This window comes from Paramisgurnus dabryanus, chromosome 19 (genome assembly GCF_030506205.2).
Source record: "Paramisgurnus dabryanus chromosome 19, PD_genome_1.1, whole genome shotgun sequence".
Lineage (NCBI taxonomy): Eukaryota > Metazoa > Chordata > Actinopteri > Cypriniformes > Cobitidae > Paramisgurnus > Paramisgurnus dabryanus.
Genome location: NC_133355.1, coordinates 3094564 through 3112231, shown reverse-complemented (window position 1 = coordinate 3112231; position 17668 = coordinate 3094564). Strand labels below are relative to the sequence as shown.

At 35.9% G+C, this 17668-nt stretch overlaps 1 protein-coding gene across 1 annotated transcript in view; it reads right to left on the bottom strand.

The window, feature by feature from the left end:
- Positions 1–17668, bottom strand: part of LOC135774222 (NACHT, LRR and PYD domains-containing protein 3-like) — a 217626-nt gene that overhangs the window by 32806 nt on the left and 167152 nt on the right. Inside the window, exons 5-6 of the mRNA XM_065284180.1 lie at positions 13245–15033; positions 12938–13111 (exon numbers count right to left, since the gene is read on the bottom strand). Of these exons, the coding sequence (XP_065140252.1) occupies positions 12938–13111; positions 13245–15033 (1963 nt within the window). The remainder of the gene's footprint in view (positions 1–12937; positions 13112–13244; positions 15034–17668) is intronic.

The following is a 17668-nucleotide window of genomic DNA, read 5'->3' as shown; positions in this document are numbered from 1 at the left end:
GTTATCAATACTGCACTTGAAATGACAATTAACTTTTGTCTACAACAGATGGTTTAAGCTTCCCTGTCCGGGAAACCACCCCATTTATGTCTATCGAGGTTCTCAGTCATTAATTACTTGTAATCACACAGAATATTCAATGATTTACTGACCGGAGACCAATAGACAGGCGCTCTGCAGTCCTCGAAGGAAATACTCCCACCGTCACGGTCATCTAACTGAGGCCGGCCGGAAGTAGCGCTGCAGGCGGCCGTCAGGGCAGCTCTTGAAGGAGTGGGTGAATGCTTGGATCTCCGGCCTGGCGGAAACCCCTCCCATGACGCGAATTTCCGCGTGAATGTCTCGAATGACTAGAATTTCACGCGCGAATACAGCGAGTAAACTCAAAATGTTCAAGCATCTAACTACACGCGAATAGCGCGTTTTTGCCGCCCCTAGCGCGTCTGGTGTGAACTCACAGTTACACTGTAGTCCATTAAAATACATTTGGTGAACAGAGCACTGAAATACAACAAAGTTTTTATGTGGAGCGACTGATATGCTGCGCCGTTTGCAATTTGTCCTCCGTTTGTGTGTGCGTGCACGTTTAAGTGCCCTCAATAGTGCACAGACACAAGAGAGAAGCGTTTAAAAAAAACAAGCGAACATAAAATCTTTCTGTTCTTGACAGAGCACATACAAACAAAATGATATCTACAGTATTCTTTTTTTATAAAAACATTTTTTATTTCTTAAATGTATGTATAGATTAGAGGCAGAAACCAATCTGTTTTGAAGAGACAGTAACCTCAGTTATAAGTCTGTGTCATTAATGTTAATCAAACAAATCAAATTCTGTTTCTCTAAAAAAATACAATAAAGACAGTGTTATTATTCATTTGATTCAATTTCTTTAACTAACTTAATGCTAATTTTAGACCTATCAAAAAATGTATCCCTATTTATTTTAGTACTGTGACTTGACTTGACTTAAAACTTATCAGGACTCAACTTATTTATTTATTTATTTAGTCGGGACAATGCACATTAATGAACAGTCTAACATTACTGTAAAGACTGTAAATGAGCCAGGTTATAGCATAAATGCTAATTTTCACCTTGACTTGCTTGGGGTGAACCCTTGACTTGACTTGCTTGATTTATCTGAACTGTGACTTGAGACTTGACTCAGACTTGATGGTTTAAGAATTGAGACTTGTTTGTACTTGACCATGTGTGACCTTTTCCCACCTCTGCAGGTTACCCTTTTGGCCATTTGTTTTAAATGTCAGATAGCGCTTATTAAAGCAATAAACCCCAAGAAGCGTTGGGTTACCAGTACATTTTATAACAGCTAAGGGGCATTGTCGCTTCGCGTCGTACCTAAACCCCCTTAGCTGTTATAAAATGCACTGTAACCCCACTGCTTCGAGGGTTTATTGCGTTTATAAAACGGTTACTTCATATGCATAACAATAGTGGGATTTTATAAAATAAAACACAAATAAGTTGTAATGATATTAGTACAAATATTACTCATCCGCCAAACAAAATAGTTCCTCAGAATCAAGTGTGACTGAAACAGAGCGCAGTTCACAACCAACACAGACACAGCAAAGACACAATGAAAATATAATTTAAGACGGTGGTGTTTATTTTTATAAATCAACATTCATCCAATTTATACATTAAAATTTATATTGTGCAACTGTTGAAGTGATGATCAAATATGCTTGGAAATATATTTCCCCGTTAGCGTTTTTTTTTTTTTTAAGTTGCCACCCAGTTTTAGTTTAATGCCTTCCAGAAAATTATCTTCTTTAAATTAACATAAAATATCAAATGAAAGAACAGACCATCCGCTTTCAATCAAAAACAAACAAAAAAACTTTCATCCTACCTTCATTTGTTCTCTTATCATCTCTCAAATTTTTTAGCTAAAAGCGGAGATAATAAATTTTTTGTGAAGAACTTTAGTAAGAGATCAGATTCAGAGCCTGATGAAAACACGCTGTTTTCAGTGTTGTTGAGTAAATGCGTCAATATTTAAGTTGGGTAAGATCGCCACCCAGTGGATAATAGCGGACGAATGAACTTGAGTTATAAACTTTTCAGACAATGTTTTCTCTTTATCATCGAGATGACTCAACAACATTTATTGAAATTTATCTGGATATCGCTATTAATTGTGCAATTGTAGACAAATAAAAAAATGATTAAAGACTGTGGTGTTTATTTTCATAAATCAGTACGCAGCAACAGTGGCGCAGTGATACTTATGTAATGCAGTCTGAACCGTGAGGTTACCGGTGTATTTTATCATGGCTTAGAACGCGTTTCAACCAATCAGAATGAAGAACCAGAACTGCCCGTTTTATAAGTAAGGGATAATGTAGAGGCAGCCGGTAGTTATCGCGAAATAAGCCCCGACAGTGTGATCAGTATGGGGGTAATTTGATGCCAATATTATTGAAAATGGACAGACTAAATGTCACAAATAGATATTACAACTTGTAAACACAAAACGCAATCTACAAATAGATTAAAAATCCACAAACACAGTCCTTGTGATCCGCAAATGTAAAACAAGATCTACAAATCGTCTTTGTGATCCACAAATATAAAGCATGATTTACAAAAAGAAATCAGTGACTTGTACTTGAAAACCAGAATTTGAATGAATGTAAAGTGACTTCTTTGCAGATGAATATCATTTTCTATTTGTAGATTGTGTCACATTTGTTTTCAGAATTCTGACACTATTGTTTCGCTTTGGTGACAAAATAATGCCATAATCGTTGAAAATGAAGAGACTACAATTTGTAAACACGAAACAAATCTGCAAATAGGTTCCAAATCTGCAAACAAACTCCTCATGATCCGCAAATGTAAAACGAGATCTACAAATATATAAAAATCCACGAACAGACTCTTCATGACATACAAATATAAAATGCGATTTACAAATAGATTTAAAATCCGCAAACCAACTCTTTATGATTCACAAATAGAAATCATTGACTTGTACTTGACAAACAGAATTTAAATGAATGCAAAGTGATTTGTCTGCGCATGAGGGTCATTATTTGTTTGTAGATTGTGTTGCATTTGTTTTCAGAATTTTGGCACAACTGTTTCGCTGTTTTCCATTAAAAAAATCTACAAATGCCCTCCTCACAATTTGCAAACAAACACAGTCTAACTTGTATTTTCCAACCATTGTAAAAAGACATTCTTACACATTCTGTGCAAAGTTCAGCATGCAAGTGTTGAATCTGTGTTTGCAGATCACAGGGCATTCACGAATCCTTCTGCACAAGTCTACAGATCTTTTTGGCACTATCTTTCCGCAGAGTTTGTCACTACGATCCACGCGTGTAGTCAGCCAATCAGGGGTATTGCTTCAAAATAATGCCACGCCCCCTCAATAAGCTCTTTTCAAAATAAAAGCTGGGCTCACTGCCATTTACCGTTGCCGGTGTTACAGCGCTGAAAGGCGGCCAGACCGCGTTATCGATATTATATTAAGGATATTAAAGCATTTATGTATAGCATGGCAAATATGTAGCATTAACGTGAACTAGAACAACCCCTCGTTTAAGTTATTATCAGTGCCTGACAATTCAGCCGACGTCATTAAATCGTTAAAAACACTGCATGAAGCGGTTTTATCCTTAAAACATCAGTGTCTCTTCAACGAACATTTGCCGAGCGTCAGCGAGCCAGCTGGATGGAGTGGAGCTGCTAAAAGGTGACGCAGCTAAAATAAAGCAAGCGGGTGCAACGATAATATTGGATGTAACTTGCCGTAATTAACAAAAACATGAGCCTTATTTGACAGCAGCACTAATTTAACTATTTGACCATATGCATTTGATATACATACCGTGACTGGAATGCACTTACAAATCGCGCTGTTATTAGAAACATTTAACTGTTTCCAGACTGAGCCAAACAAGCGCAAGCCGTTTATAGAAGCAGCTGCCTGTCAGCGTGTACGGAATGAAGTCAAAACGGTCTCGGTTTTTAGACCGGCAGTCTGCCTGTGCCATTCCACCCTAATCCGGACTGCAAATTACATGTTAATATATATTATATCCACCATTTACAATCCTTCCTTTAAGGTCTGTTCTGCTTTTAACAGCTCAAAGCTATTACTTTCTGTAGCTTTCGAGTCCGTTGTAGGCTACAGGTAAATTTTGCAGTTGTTTTAGTTAACTTTGCAGAGCATTTTATTGTCGGAAATGGTCCTGGGCTGGGTTTTCCTATAACGATTGAACTTAGCACTCAAGAGCGCTTTCTACAAGGTAAAACGATCGCTCGCAGCTGGGTTTTAAGTGCTACTAACGAGTCGCTATCCCTTTGTCAAGTGCTGAAATGTCACTTACTGAATGACTCGTAATTGTAGCAGAAGCTTGTTTAGGCTAATGATCTTCAGCCGATGTGCACTAATATTTTTTAAAATATTATTAATTATTTTTCAATGACTTATTAAATGTTTTAATAATTTGTGCATCATGAAATATTCTTTTTTCATATTTAGTTAGGACTCGTCCCACTGCGCAATGCCTTCTGCATTTTATAATATAGTTTAGATTTTTCTTTTTATTTGTTGTTTATTATCTATGTTTATTTATTATTAAGGATTATTGCATTACCCAGTTGCGAGCGATCGTTATACGTGCATCTTTGGGAAACGCACGTAAATGAACAACGAATGTTCGTTAAGTAGCTTGTAGAAAGCGCTCTTAAGTGCTAAGTTTAATCGTTATCGGGAAACCCAGCCCTGTTCGTTTGGAATGTGCCTGGCACACAGCTCTAGTCAGGACTGATTAATCCATTTATCAAGTATTGATTAATTATTTTCACTTAATCCCTTTTGCATTTTACAAAAAGTAGAATAGGCAGGCATATTCTGAATTTAATCAAAATTATGACTGTGGCGTTGAAGGAACCTTCCTTTAGTGATAAATAAATAAGTTATTTTGCTATTATTATCTAGCAAATATGACAGTTTTAAACAAACTAAGTAGCCTATTTATTTATTTATTTATTGGCAAATGCAGAACAACAAGGAACATGTAGAACATAGGCGACACGCCTCTACCTTGCGATGAGAAGATTAATCATGGGGAACATAAGCTAAATGTAATTTTAAAATGTATTTAATTTAAAAACAAATTTAAACCGAAAGCGGATTGTTTATGCTTGTCAAATTTATGCTGGCTCGGTCAAAAAATTTCGTCAGGCAGTATTTGATATATGTATTTGTGTTCATGGAAAACAATATAGGCTATAGAAATTCGTGCTGAGTGACAGGAAAAAGAAAATCGTGCTAATTGGCACAAGAAAAAAAAGGGTCAATGAATACGAACAAATAAATCGAAAAAAAAATTAAGATATTGTTGATTCTGCATTTATCCAGCCCAGCATAAATTTGACAAGCATGTGCTTTCGTTTTAAAAATGACATTTAAGCCTTTAATCATATAAGGGAGAAAGGCGTGTAGCCTACCTTTGCTTTCTCCTCATTGTTCTGCATTTGCCAATGAATAAGTCAGTCATATTTGTTATAAAAAAAATCAATGTATGCTACATAATAATAGAACTTGTTAATTTTTTACCAAAAGAAGAAAAAGAAAGTCGGTAAAAATGTGCACCCAGCTAGACACTCAAAATGAGGGCCGGAGTGGGACTCGCTGACTATTAAAATAATATAATTAAATCCTCAGTAGCCATATCTGCTATACTGTTCTCTGCAGCCTTGAAAATTCATTGTATTTTTCTAATATATCATTTCCAATTCAGTGCAAATACAGTAGCCTAAACAATTATGATTGTGCCATAATTGTGCAGCCCTATATTTTAATATTATTTAAGTAAACTTGTTAAAAAACTACTAAAAGGGAACAAATGTGTTTTCCCCTATATTTCTATAAAAAAATGTAGGTCTTGTAAATACGTATGGGGTTGCAATAGTTTGGAACCTACTGATATACAAAACTGGCTAATATGTCCTGACTGGAGCTGTGCGCATCTGCGAAAAAAAAAAACGAAATAGGCGTCAGCTCATTTAATGTCATTGTGCTTTCAGTTAACCTGTTTAGAACTAGAAGTGTGCGCCCTGCCACCTCGACTTTAGGCGGTGCGTTCAAGTTCATATACAGCGTGCAGACAGCGTGCCCGAGCGTGAGGGGGAAAAGTCCGCGGGAGAAACTCAACAGCTTTAATGTACAAAAACCTTACGACAAACGAGAAACGTTCTAACGGAAGCCTTCAGTCAAGCAGGATTAAAAAGAGGATGAGAAACGTGCAAAATATACAATGTACAGTATATGCAGTTATGTCATTAATAACTACTGCTTTTAAAAGGACTTTTAAGTTATTGTTTTTGTTTCATTTTCAAAGTTTGATACATTGTGCATAATGACATACTTGGAAAAAGGGATAATTCAACAATAATTTATAATTGTATATCTTTTATTAATTTTATGAAATACATCAACTATATTTCAATGCACATTTAGGCCCTGAACAAAAAACAACTCGCGAGGGGAGGACTAGGGATTAACCCTTAATTAACTTTAAGGAATTAACTTTAGTGTTTAGAATTCAGTTAAAAACCAAAAAAAGAATTCTGTGTGCTTTTTGTTTAAAGTGCTTGTTTTTATTTAATGTATTTATTTATTCACTGGTGGTAGGGTTGGGGGACAATGAAGGGGAGGGGGGGAATAATTTGATGTAACGGGTGGAATAATTTTAACATGTCACCTGCAGTCCGGGTTAGGGTGGATTGCAGACTGCGGGTCTAAAAGCCAAGACTGTTTTGACTCGATTTGAGTGCCTAGCTCGATTTGAGTGTCTAGCTGGGTATGCGGTTTTATCTACTTCGTTTTTCTTATTTTACACTGTAAAAAATGTTTTGTGGCTTAGTAAATTTAACTAAATAAAATTAGTCAATTATATAAAAAATAGGTTAAAAGAAAAACTATTTTTGAGTAGAAAATAATGCAAAAATGTGAGTAATTCTAGATTAACACATTATTTAGTTAATTCCTAAATTTTATCATGTAAAATTTGTGAGAAGGAAATTAAATAATTATAAAAAAATATTAGGCTGTATTAACTTAAAAATATAGTGCATCATTTTTGCATCCACTTTTTAAAGTAAATTTTACATGGAATTTTTAGTAGGCCTAATTGCTTCTCCATGTAAAACTTACTTAAACATTGCAATTGCTTAAATTGCAAAGGCTTAAATTCAATGTAAAACTTACTTTTAAAAAGTGTATGTAAAAATGATGCACTGTATTTTTTTTTTTAGTAAATCCAGCGTATAATTTTTTTCATATTATTTTTATCAGTGTACTTAGTTTGTTTAAAACGGTCATATTTGTTATTAAAAATCATCCATATATGCTACGTAATAATAGCAAAAGAACTTATTTATTTTTCACTAAAATAGGAAAGTTTCTTCATGCCACAGTCATAATTTTGGCTAAATGCAGAATATGCGTGCCTATTCTACTTTTTGTAAAAAGCAAAAAGGATTAAGTGAAAATAATGAATCGATACTTTATAAATGGGTGACTTGTTCATTATTGTAGTCTCAAGAAATGCATTACATTTTTTAAAAACAAAGCCCGCCTTTTAATCTTTCTGACTAGAGCTGTGCGCCAGGCAAATTCCAAACGAGCAGGGCTGGGTTTCCCAAAAGCATCGCTAAGTAGATCGTAAAAACAATCTTAAAATTCATTTTAGAATTATGGGCCGTTTCCCAAAAGCTTTGTAGCTTAAGTAGCACTCGAAAATCATCGTAGATCTACGAGTGCTCTGGAGTAATCGTTAATTTATAAGTGCATCGTAAGACAGCAGTGTTACAAGGTCACCTGCAGGACAACCAGCAAATTGCACTCCTGCAATAACGATAATGTAATGTTTTAAATGTAGGCTATATTTATTTATTGGGTTTTTTTTTCTTTGTTTATTTGTTTAAATTACTTTAATATAATATATTTAAAATTCAAACGAGAAATGAAATTTAAATTACTAAACATAAATTAATTAAGAAGGAAAACGTATTTGGTACAATTTTGGTAAAAGTTGGTACTAGCAAATTGATAAATGGTTCCTACCAATTGCTGCTATAATTCATCTAGGCTAGAGTAAAAAAATATTTTTGATCTGATTAAAGAAACCAAATAAATATTTACGGTACAATGCAATAATCCTTAATAATAAATAAACATAGATAATAAACAACAAATAAAAAGAAAAATCTAAACTATATTATAAAATGCAGAAGGCATTGCGCAGTGGGACGAGTCCTAACAAAATATGAAAAAAGAATATTTCATGATGCACAAATTATTAAAACATTTAATAAGTCATTGAAAAATAATTAATAATATTTTAAAAAATATTAGTGCACATCGGCTGAAGATCATTAGCCTAAACAAGCTTCTGCTACAATTACGAGTCATTCAGTAAGTGACATTTCAGCACTTGACAAAGGGATAGCGACTCGTTAGTAGCACTTAAAACCCAGCTGCGAGCGATCGTTTTACCTTGTAGAAAGCGCTCTTGAGTGCTAAGTTCAATCGTTATAGGAAAACCCAGCCCAGGACCATTTCCGACAATAAAATGCTCTGCAAAGTTAACTAAAACAACTGCAAAATTTACCTGTAGCCTACAACGGACTCGAAAGCTACAGAAAGTAATAGCTTTGAGCTGTTAAAAGCAGAACAGACCTTAAAGGAAGGATTGTAAATGGTGGATATAATATATATTAACATGTAATTTGCAGTCCAGATTAGGGTGGAATGGCACAGGCAGACTGCCGGTCTAAAAACCGAGACCGTTTTGACTTCATTCCGTACACGCTGACAGGCAGCTGCTTCTATAAACGGCTTGCGCTTGTTTGGCTCAGTCTGGAAACAGTTAAATGTTTCTAATAACAGCGCGATTTGTAAGTGCATTCCAGTCACGGTATGTATATCAAATGCATATGGTCAAATAGTTCAATTAGTGCTGCTGTCAAATAAGGCTCATGTTTTTGTTAATTACGGCAAGTTACATCCAATATTATCTTTGCACCCGCTTGCTTTATTTTAGCTGCGTCACCTTTTAGCAGCTCCACTCCATCCAGCTGGCTCGCTGACGCTCGGCAAATGTTCGTTGAAGAGACACTGATGTTTTAAGGATAAAACCGCTTCATGCAGTGTTTTTAACGATTTAATGACGTCGGCTGAATTATCAGGCACTGATAATAACTTAAACGAGGGGTTGTTCTAGTTCACGTTAATGCTACATATTTGCCATGCTATACATAAATGCTTTAATATCATTAATATAATATCGATAACGCGGTCTGGCCGCCTTTCAGCGCTGTAACACCGGCAACGGTAAATGGCAGTGAGCCCAGCTTTTATTTTGAAAAGAGCTTATTGAGGGGGCGTGGCATTACTTTGAAGCAATACCCCTGATTGGCTGACTACACGCGTGGATCGTAGTGACAAACTCTGCGGAAAGATAGTGCCAAAAAGATCTGTAGACTTTAGGGGTGTCCTCGACTAAGGATTTACATATTCGAATCAGAATTTTCGAATCTTTCCATAGTCGACCGATAGTCGAATCATCTATGTTTGTATGCATGGGTTGGGAGGGGGCCAGACCAGGTACAAATTGGTAACTTTTATTTTCTTTCACAAACAGCACACATAAACAACTGTCTGATAAAGTGACCAAAACTGTCTTTCAAGTAATAAACGAAGACAAAACTGACGATGCATTTATATATATATTTTTTAAGGTAAAATGTAAGGCAACATTTGTTTAATTATTTCTCATAACATTTTAAAGCCACGATCTACAGAACATCACACAAAAATACATTTTGATAACTAAACCTAAAAAAATAACAAAGGTAATCCTGCCTTGGAAACTCCGGCTACAATTACGTGTTTTTATTTAATTTGGAGATAGCGCGTCAAAGCAGTCATGACCAAAAAAACCCGACAAATGAGAAATGACAAATAATTTGTGATTGTGACTGTAAATGATAAAAACTATTCTTTATTTACAATTCATTAAACGTTAATTTATAACAAGAAAAACACTGAAATTAATGATTATATAGACACTACGCGTTATTATTTAGCACAGAAATACCTGCTTGCTTGCTTTGACTTTGATCATCTCTGTATTAACTTTAGATACAGAAAGACCGGATGATATTATTTATTTCAGGAATCTCTTTACTATCATTTGAAAGTGAACTCCGCCCGACCATAATATTAAACCACAAGAAAGACATTCGTGTCAGGCAGAAATAGGTTCGGTGCAGATAGTTTCCGTTTCATCACCGAAATAAAAAAAACGGCTTACCTGTTTTGTAGTTTAACTTTAAGATAGACAATATATGTTTTAAATACATTTTAAAAACTTATACTCGTCGAAAAACATCCGTTTTTTAATGTTTAGTTTGATGAACTCCTAAATATGAGACGCAGAGCACCTAACCGTTCGGCTAAATTACATGCGCAAGCATGGCCAGCACGCAATAGCGCAACATCGATACAACGAAAAGCTATCCAAAATTTACATTCTTAAATTAGATCGGAATTTACGTTTATAATAAATACAATTTTTTTTAATAAAATAAGGTCAGAAGTAACAAAGTGCAGAACAAATATGCAAAATGCCTCAAGTGCACGGAAACAAAACACAAGCCAAATAGTTAAATCAGATAACCCAAAGTGATTTATAAATAAAATAAAATATAGAAATTATTAAAAGAACGAAAGACATAGTTTAATTTGCCAGCTTTGTCTTTTAAATGTCGAAACAAAGAGGCAAGGCTTTAATAACATAGAGACCTCTTATGGACGTGAAGTCCGGTCACAGGGGTTGTTGGATTTATTAACGCATTTTAAAAATATTTATTGAAAGCTGCTACTTCACATATTATTTGCAGCATTATCATAATATGCAGTATATTAATATATTGTGAGAAAGCTGTTATATGTGAAATCAGATAATGTGTGCACCCATACGGCCAAAATTAAATGATCCTCATTTCATAACACATCTGCGACGATTCGACTATGAGATTGGTAGTCGAATCAGGCTTCTCCTATCGATGCATCGAATCTTCGACTATTCGGGGTCACCCCTAGTAGACTTGTGCAGAAGGATTCGTGAATGCCCTGTGATCTGCAAACACAGATTCAACACTTGCATGCTGAACTTTGCACAGAATGTGTAAGAATGTCTTTTTACAATGGTTGGAAAATACAAGTTAGACTGTGTTTGTTTGCAAATTGTGAGGAGGGCATTTGTAGATTTTTTTAATGGAAAACAGCGAAACAGTTGTGCCAAAATTCTGAAAACAAATGCAACACAATCTACAAACAAATAATGACCCTCATGCGCAGACAAATCACTTTGCATTCATTTAAATTCTGTTTGTCAAGTACAAGTCAATGATTTCTATTTGTGAATCATAAAGAGTTGGTTTGCGGATTTTAAATCTATTTGTAAATCGCATTTTATATTTGTATGTCATGAAGAGTCTGTTCGTGGATTTTTATATATTTGTAGATCTCGTTTTACATTTGCGGATCATGAGGAGTTTGTTTGCAGATTTGGAACCTATTTGCAGATTTGTTTCGTGTTTACAAATTGTAGTCTCTTCATTTTCAACGATTATGGCATTATTTTGTCACCAAAGCGAAACAATAGTGTCAGAATTCTGAAAACAAATGTGACACAATCTACAAATAGAAAATGATATTCATCTGCAAAGAAGTCACTTTACATTCATTCAAATTCTGGTTTTCAAGTACAAGTCACTGATTTCTTTTTGTAAATCATGCTTTATATTTGTGGATCACAAAGACGATTTGTAGATCTTGTTTTACATTTGCGGATCACAAGGACTGTGTTTGTGGATTTTTAATCTATTTGTAGATTGCGTTTTGTGTTTACAAGTTGTAATATCTATTTGTGACATTTAGTCTGTCCATTTTCAATAATATTGGCATCAAATTACCCCCATAGATCAGGACCCGACGCAAAGCGGACCCGACGCAAAGCGAAAAAGTCTCTGCATTGTGGGATAAAGTAATGTATTCGGTGCCATTGTCGTCACATTTCATGGTAAAAGAATCCCTTTTTAAATCTCGGTTCCCTTCTCTGCCTCGTCTTGCTAGATGTAGTTGTACATCAAACTACACTTTCCGAACTAGACCAGTTGCTGTGTCTGGCAACAGCACATCGGAGTTTCGTATTAGATGCATGTCTGCTGGTGAGATCGGTGGATGCAGGTTTACGAATGGCTTTAATTGTAGATTTAAAAACTGCATTGCTGGAGTTGAAGGTTGGACTTTTCAGGATATCAAACTTTTTAAAATATCTGGCAATGCCAGTCCTGATGGCCATATAGCTGGCTATTGAATAAGTCTGACCGTTCGCACTTTGCATAGATGCATAAAATGATCTTAACACCTTATTAAGATCCTCTGCTTCATACTTGTCTGACTCTGTCTCCATTTTTTTCTCTTTTAGCCAGTCTTTGAGAATTTGCAAGTTAAGCCAGTAGGGGGAGCCAAATTGGTGCAAAACCACTTGTTTAAAATCCCCCACCCTAATAGAGCTATCTGAGAGAGGTTTTTAAGAAGCTTCTAAGGCATTACAGACCCAAACAAAAACATTTGTGTCTACATGTCACATCACAGAACAAGGATAAATACTCCGTTCAATCATTCTATGTCACCTTTAAGATCACAATTATCTGTCTCGTTCCTAAAACTTTCATTCAAAAACACAAATCTGCCTTTAAACTTGGATAAATATGTGATGTTTACTGTAGCAATTATTGATATCGACCAATATGGAAACTTTTACTGTGATTTTTTTTGTAGTATCACACATTATATTATAGCCCTAATGTGCATTACCTCAGTGTGTGTAATTTACAGTCTGGACTCTTGAGAGCATCAGAAATGAGCTTCACTCCTAAATCCCGCAGGTCATTGTTACTCAGGTCCAGATCTTTCACAGGTGAGTTTGAGGATTGGAGAGCTGAAGCCACAATTTCACAGGACTCAGCGGTCAAATCACAGTTGTCAAATCTGCAGAAACAAAATTTCGATCTTATATTGTTTATTATATTGTTCATTACAGCTTCTATATTCACAAAAGTAGTCATGTTACATTACATTTAATGATGCTGTAAAACACTGAACATACAGTAAAGTTACTCACAGGGCTTTTCTGCAACATCTCACAACTGGGATGAATCTTTGGTAATTGTATCCTGCTGGAGTGTATTTCTTTGTGTTAAACTCATCCAGCACCTGCTCTGACATCAGCAGTACATGAACCATCAATGTGCAGACTGAAGATGTGAGATGCGTCGGTAAATGAGCATGTGAATGTAGGTAGCTTTGAATGTCCTCATATAATGACTTATCCTTGAGCTCCAGTAAGCAATAAAACATATTGACTGAAGCTTCATCTGAGAATGAATCTTCGGCTTTTAATCGTTTAATGAATTCAGTTGTTTCTCTGATGCTGTCTGTGGTGTCTTCAGTGTCTGTGAAGAGACCTATGAGCAGCTTCTGACTGGATTCCAGTGAAATGCCCAGCAGAAACCGAACAAACAGATCCAGATGTCTTCTCTGACTCTGCTTGGCTTTCTTAATGGCCCCAATTAGAATGTTATGCAGATCAATATTTGAGGTCGTTCGAAGTCTTTTAAAGAAATTGTCAAGTTTTTGATGTTCTTTGTTGCGGTAGCAGACAAACACATACAGCGCAGCCAGGAACTCTTGAACAGTCAGATGCACAAAACTGAAGATCTTCTTCTCATGAAGTCCATCCTCTGTCTGAATGATCTCAGCAATCATTCCTATGTACTCTGAATCTTTACTCACATCAAATCCACATTCCTGGAGATCTTCCTCATAGAAGATAATGTTTTCTTTCATCAGCTGTTTAAACGCTAGCTCAGCCAACTTTAAAATCATATCCTTGTTTGAGTTCAGCAGCGATTTATCCTGGCTTACATGTTCTTGGTCATACTTTTGGTTCTTCATGTTCATCTGAATCAGCAAAAATTTTATGTACATTTCAGTAAGTGTAATGTCAATGTCTTCCTCATTGTTCTTGAGAATATAATCAAGTGCTGTGGCTGTGATCCAACAGAAGACAGGAATGTGACACATGATGTAGAGACTACGAGACTTCTTAACGTGAGAGATGATTTTAGAAGCTTTAGTTTCATCTTTGATTCTCTTTCTGAAGTATTCCTCCTTCTGCTGGTCAGTGAATCCTCGAACCTCTGTGAACAGACCTACATACTCAGAAGGGATTTGATTGGCTGCTGCTGGTCTTGATGTTACCCAGATGAGAGATGATGGAAGCAGATGACCTCTGATCAGATTTATAAACAGTTCACCTACAGATGCTTTTTCCGTAACATTCGACACCATTCTGCTTTTAAAATTCAAGGGCAAGCGACTCTCATCAAGTCCATCAAAGATCAAAACCACTTTATATTTCGTCAGTAACTTAGTTAGCATTGCTTTTTCCAGAAAAGGATACAATTTTTGTAGAAACTCAATGAAACTTATCTGTTCCTCTGCAATCAAGTTTATCTCTCTGAATGGAAACAGGAACACGGCATCTACATCCTTATTGGCCTTTTCCTCTGCCCAATCCAGAATGAACTTGTTTACAGAGATGGTTTTTCCAATTCCTGCGATGCCTTTGGTCAAAACAATTTTCTCCTCGTTATTCATTGACTGAAATATGTCATTAAAGTTGATGGGTATCTCCTGTGATTTATTGGTCTTGAAGGCTTCATCAGTCTTCACAGTCTCATGTTCACGATTGACTTCTTCAAAATCTCCCTCCATAATAACCATTTCTATGTAAACCTCATTCATAGGAGGTCTTTTTTTCCCCCTTTCCTTTACCTCAAATATGTTTTCTGATTTCTTCTTCATGTTGGTCTTATGCCTTTCCAAAAGATTTAGCAGCTTTAAAAACTCTGTTTATAGAAATGAAGAGGATAAAACTATTAAACACAATAGTGACAAATGTTATTCAAATCAGCATGTTTATTCCTTATATGGGGGATTCAAAATAAAACAAATCTCCCATAAAGCATTTAACATGTTAACCTGAATCCATGCTTTTAAAACCCTCATAAAAAATGTCATAGCCACACTAAAATAGATACAGTTTATAAAGCATTTGCACTTAAAGCTTAAGTTTGTTGTCAATTGGAAGCAGACACTTGGAAGTTCTTTAAAAAGTTAAAACTAGTTACTGTCATAATAAAAAAAATTGTTAACATAACTGAAACTGGCCATGGAGCAATCTAGAAATGCCCTTCAGATAAGGCCACAGGTTCTGTTTCAAATCTGAAGATAATACCTCTAAAACTGTATTTTATTAAGTGTTTCTTAAAACCATGTAATGTAAATTTATTTACAGAAAACAACAAAATGTTATTCACATTTTGCAAGCAAGCATCCTTTAAGTTTACTGTCCTATTGTTCCGTGTGTAAGACAAACCCATTAAATATAAGCATCTGGATGAGTCATTTACAACTCTTAACCTGGGATATGGTTGTCTAAATGTTTATTCTTTTATTAATATTATTATATAAATTACAAATTCTATTCAGTGTTTTAATCCTTCTTTTCTTTGATCAAAATCTTAAATTCACTTTATTTGTATCAAATGCCTTTCTTACAAAAGAAACTAACCTAAAAAGAAGCTTTACCATTCAAAATGATTTCTAAAACATATATCTCATATCTCCAGACATGCAGGGCCCGTATCCCTAAAGAATCTTAAAGACACACTATGCAGTTATTTTACCTTATTACACGGCTCTCTGGAATGCTTGATTCTGATTGGTCAGTTGAGACATTTGCAGGTTCGTTCTTTTCGAATAATAACCGCTCCAAAATAATAACGCATAGCCGGTACTACTTTTACGAGTAAGATCGCTCCGCGCCAATAAAGATTACTGTTTGTTTGGCGCCATCTTGTGACAAACACTGGACAACCACGACAAGACACAGAGAGCTTACTGAGACTGAACTTGACAAAATAGAGCATGACAGCTACGAAGCCAACACACAAAAAAATACAGAATGGGCATTAAAACTTCTCAAAGACTGGCTAAAAGAGAAAAAAATGGAGACAGACAAGTATGAAGCAGAGGATCTTAATAAGGTATTACGATCATTTTATGCATCTGTGCAAAGTTTCGCGGAAGGATAAAAATGTCAATTTAAAACAAATATGCCAATAAAATGTTTCAAATTCATATTCATGTCCAGTTTTTTTTCTTATGTGACAAGTAGCCGTGTAATAAGCGGGATAATGTAGAGTCAGCCGGTAGTTATCGGGAAATAAGCCCCTTCAGTGTGATACAAGACCCTTCGCTTCGCGTCGGGTCCTGATCACACTGTCGGGGCTTATTTCCCGATAACTACCGGCTGCCTCTACATTATCCCTTACTTAATATAACTGCTTCAAAGTTATTTCGGTGGTAAACAAAGTCATAGTATGGCGAATCATCCTCCTGTTGAAGCTCGGGGAGGACGCCGCTACCAAAACCACCAATGCAAGCTTGAGAGAACCGCCCCTGACAAATCTCGCGAGAATCACGACTTGCTTTACGGCAACGACGACACACACGTTAGGCTTGTTCGACTTCGTGTGGCGCTGCAAGAACCGACCGCCGGATGACGTCACAGTACCGCGAGAATGATCCGAGATGACACTTTGACGTCATCTGGCTGTCGATTCTTGCAGCGCTGCTTTAAGTCGATCACGCCTACAACAACATCTGCACGTGCAAATTTGAGACGTGAGGCTAAACGATTTAAAAGTTAAGAAAGCACGTTCGGAAGTGAGTAGGAAAAGAGAATCTGACCGTGTTAGGAACCGGACAAGAGTCCCACTCGGTCAGGTTTTTACTCGTTGGCGTGAGCTAAAAGACAGCACTGGAGGGATGCTGATCTGGCGATCTTGTTGATGGACTAGTAAGTAAATCTCTCATTTGTAAACTTGTTTGCGGTCTATGTTGTATGTTGTTGTGCTTGCTTGTAATAATAATAATAATAATAATAATAATAATAATAATAATAATAATACCTTTATTTTATAGAGCGCCTTTAAAAGTGACTTTCTCAAAGCGCTTTACAGAGAATACAACACATTGAAAATATAAAAAATATAGATAACAAAAATAATAAGGAAAATAAAATAATCAAGTAAAAGCAATCCTAAAATAAAACGTTTTAAGACGAGATTTAAAAGTCTCTAAAGTATTTGCTTCCCTTATGTCAGCTGGAAGAGAGTTCCAAAGCTTAGGAGCATAGGATGAAAATGCTCTATCACCCCTGGAGCGAAGCCATGTCTTAGGCACAACTAAGAGTCCACTTTGAGAGGAACGCAGATTACGACAAGGAGTATAAGGCATTAAAAGATCAGTTAAGTAGTGAGGAGCCAGATCATGCAAAGCCTTATAGGTTAACATAAGGATTTTAAAATCAATACGGTACCTGACTGGGAGCCAATGCAAAGACTTCAAGACAGGGGTAATATGATCTCCAGCCCTGACCCCAGACAGTACTCTAGCAGCCGAATTTTGTAAATATTG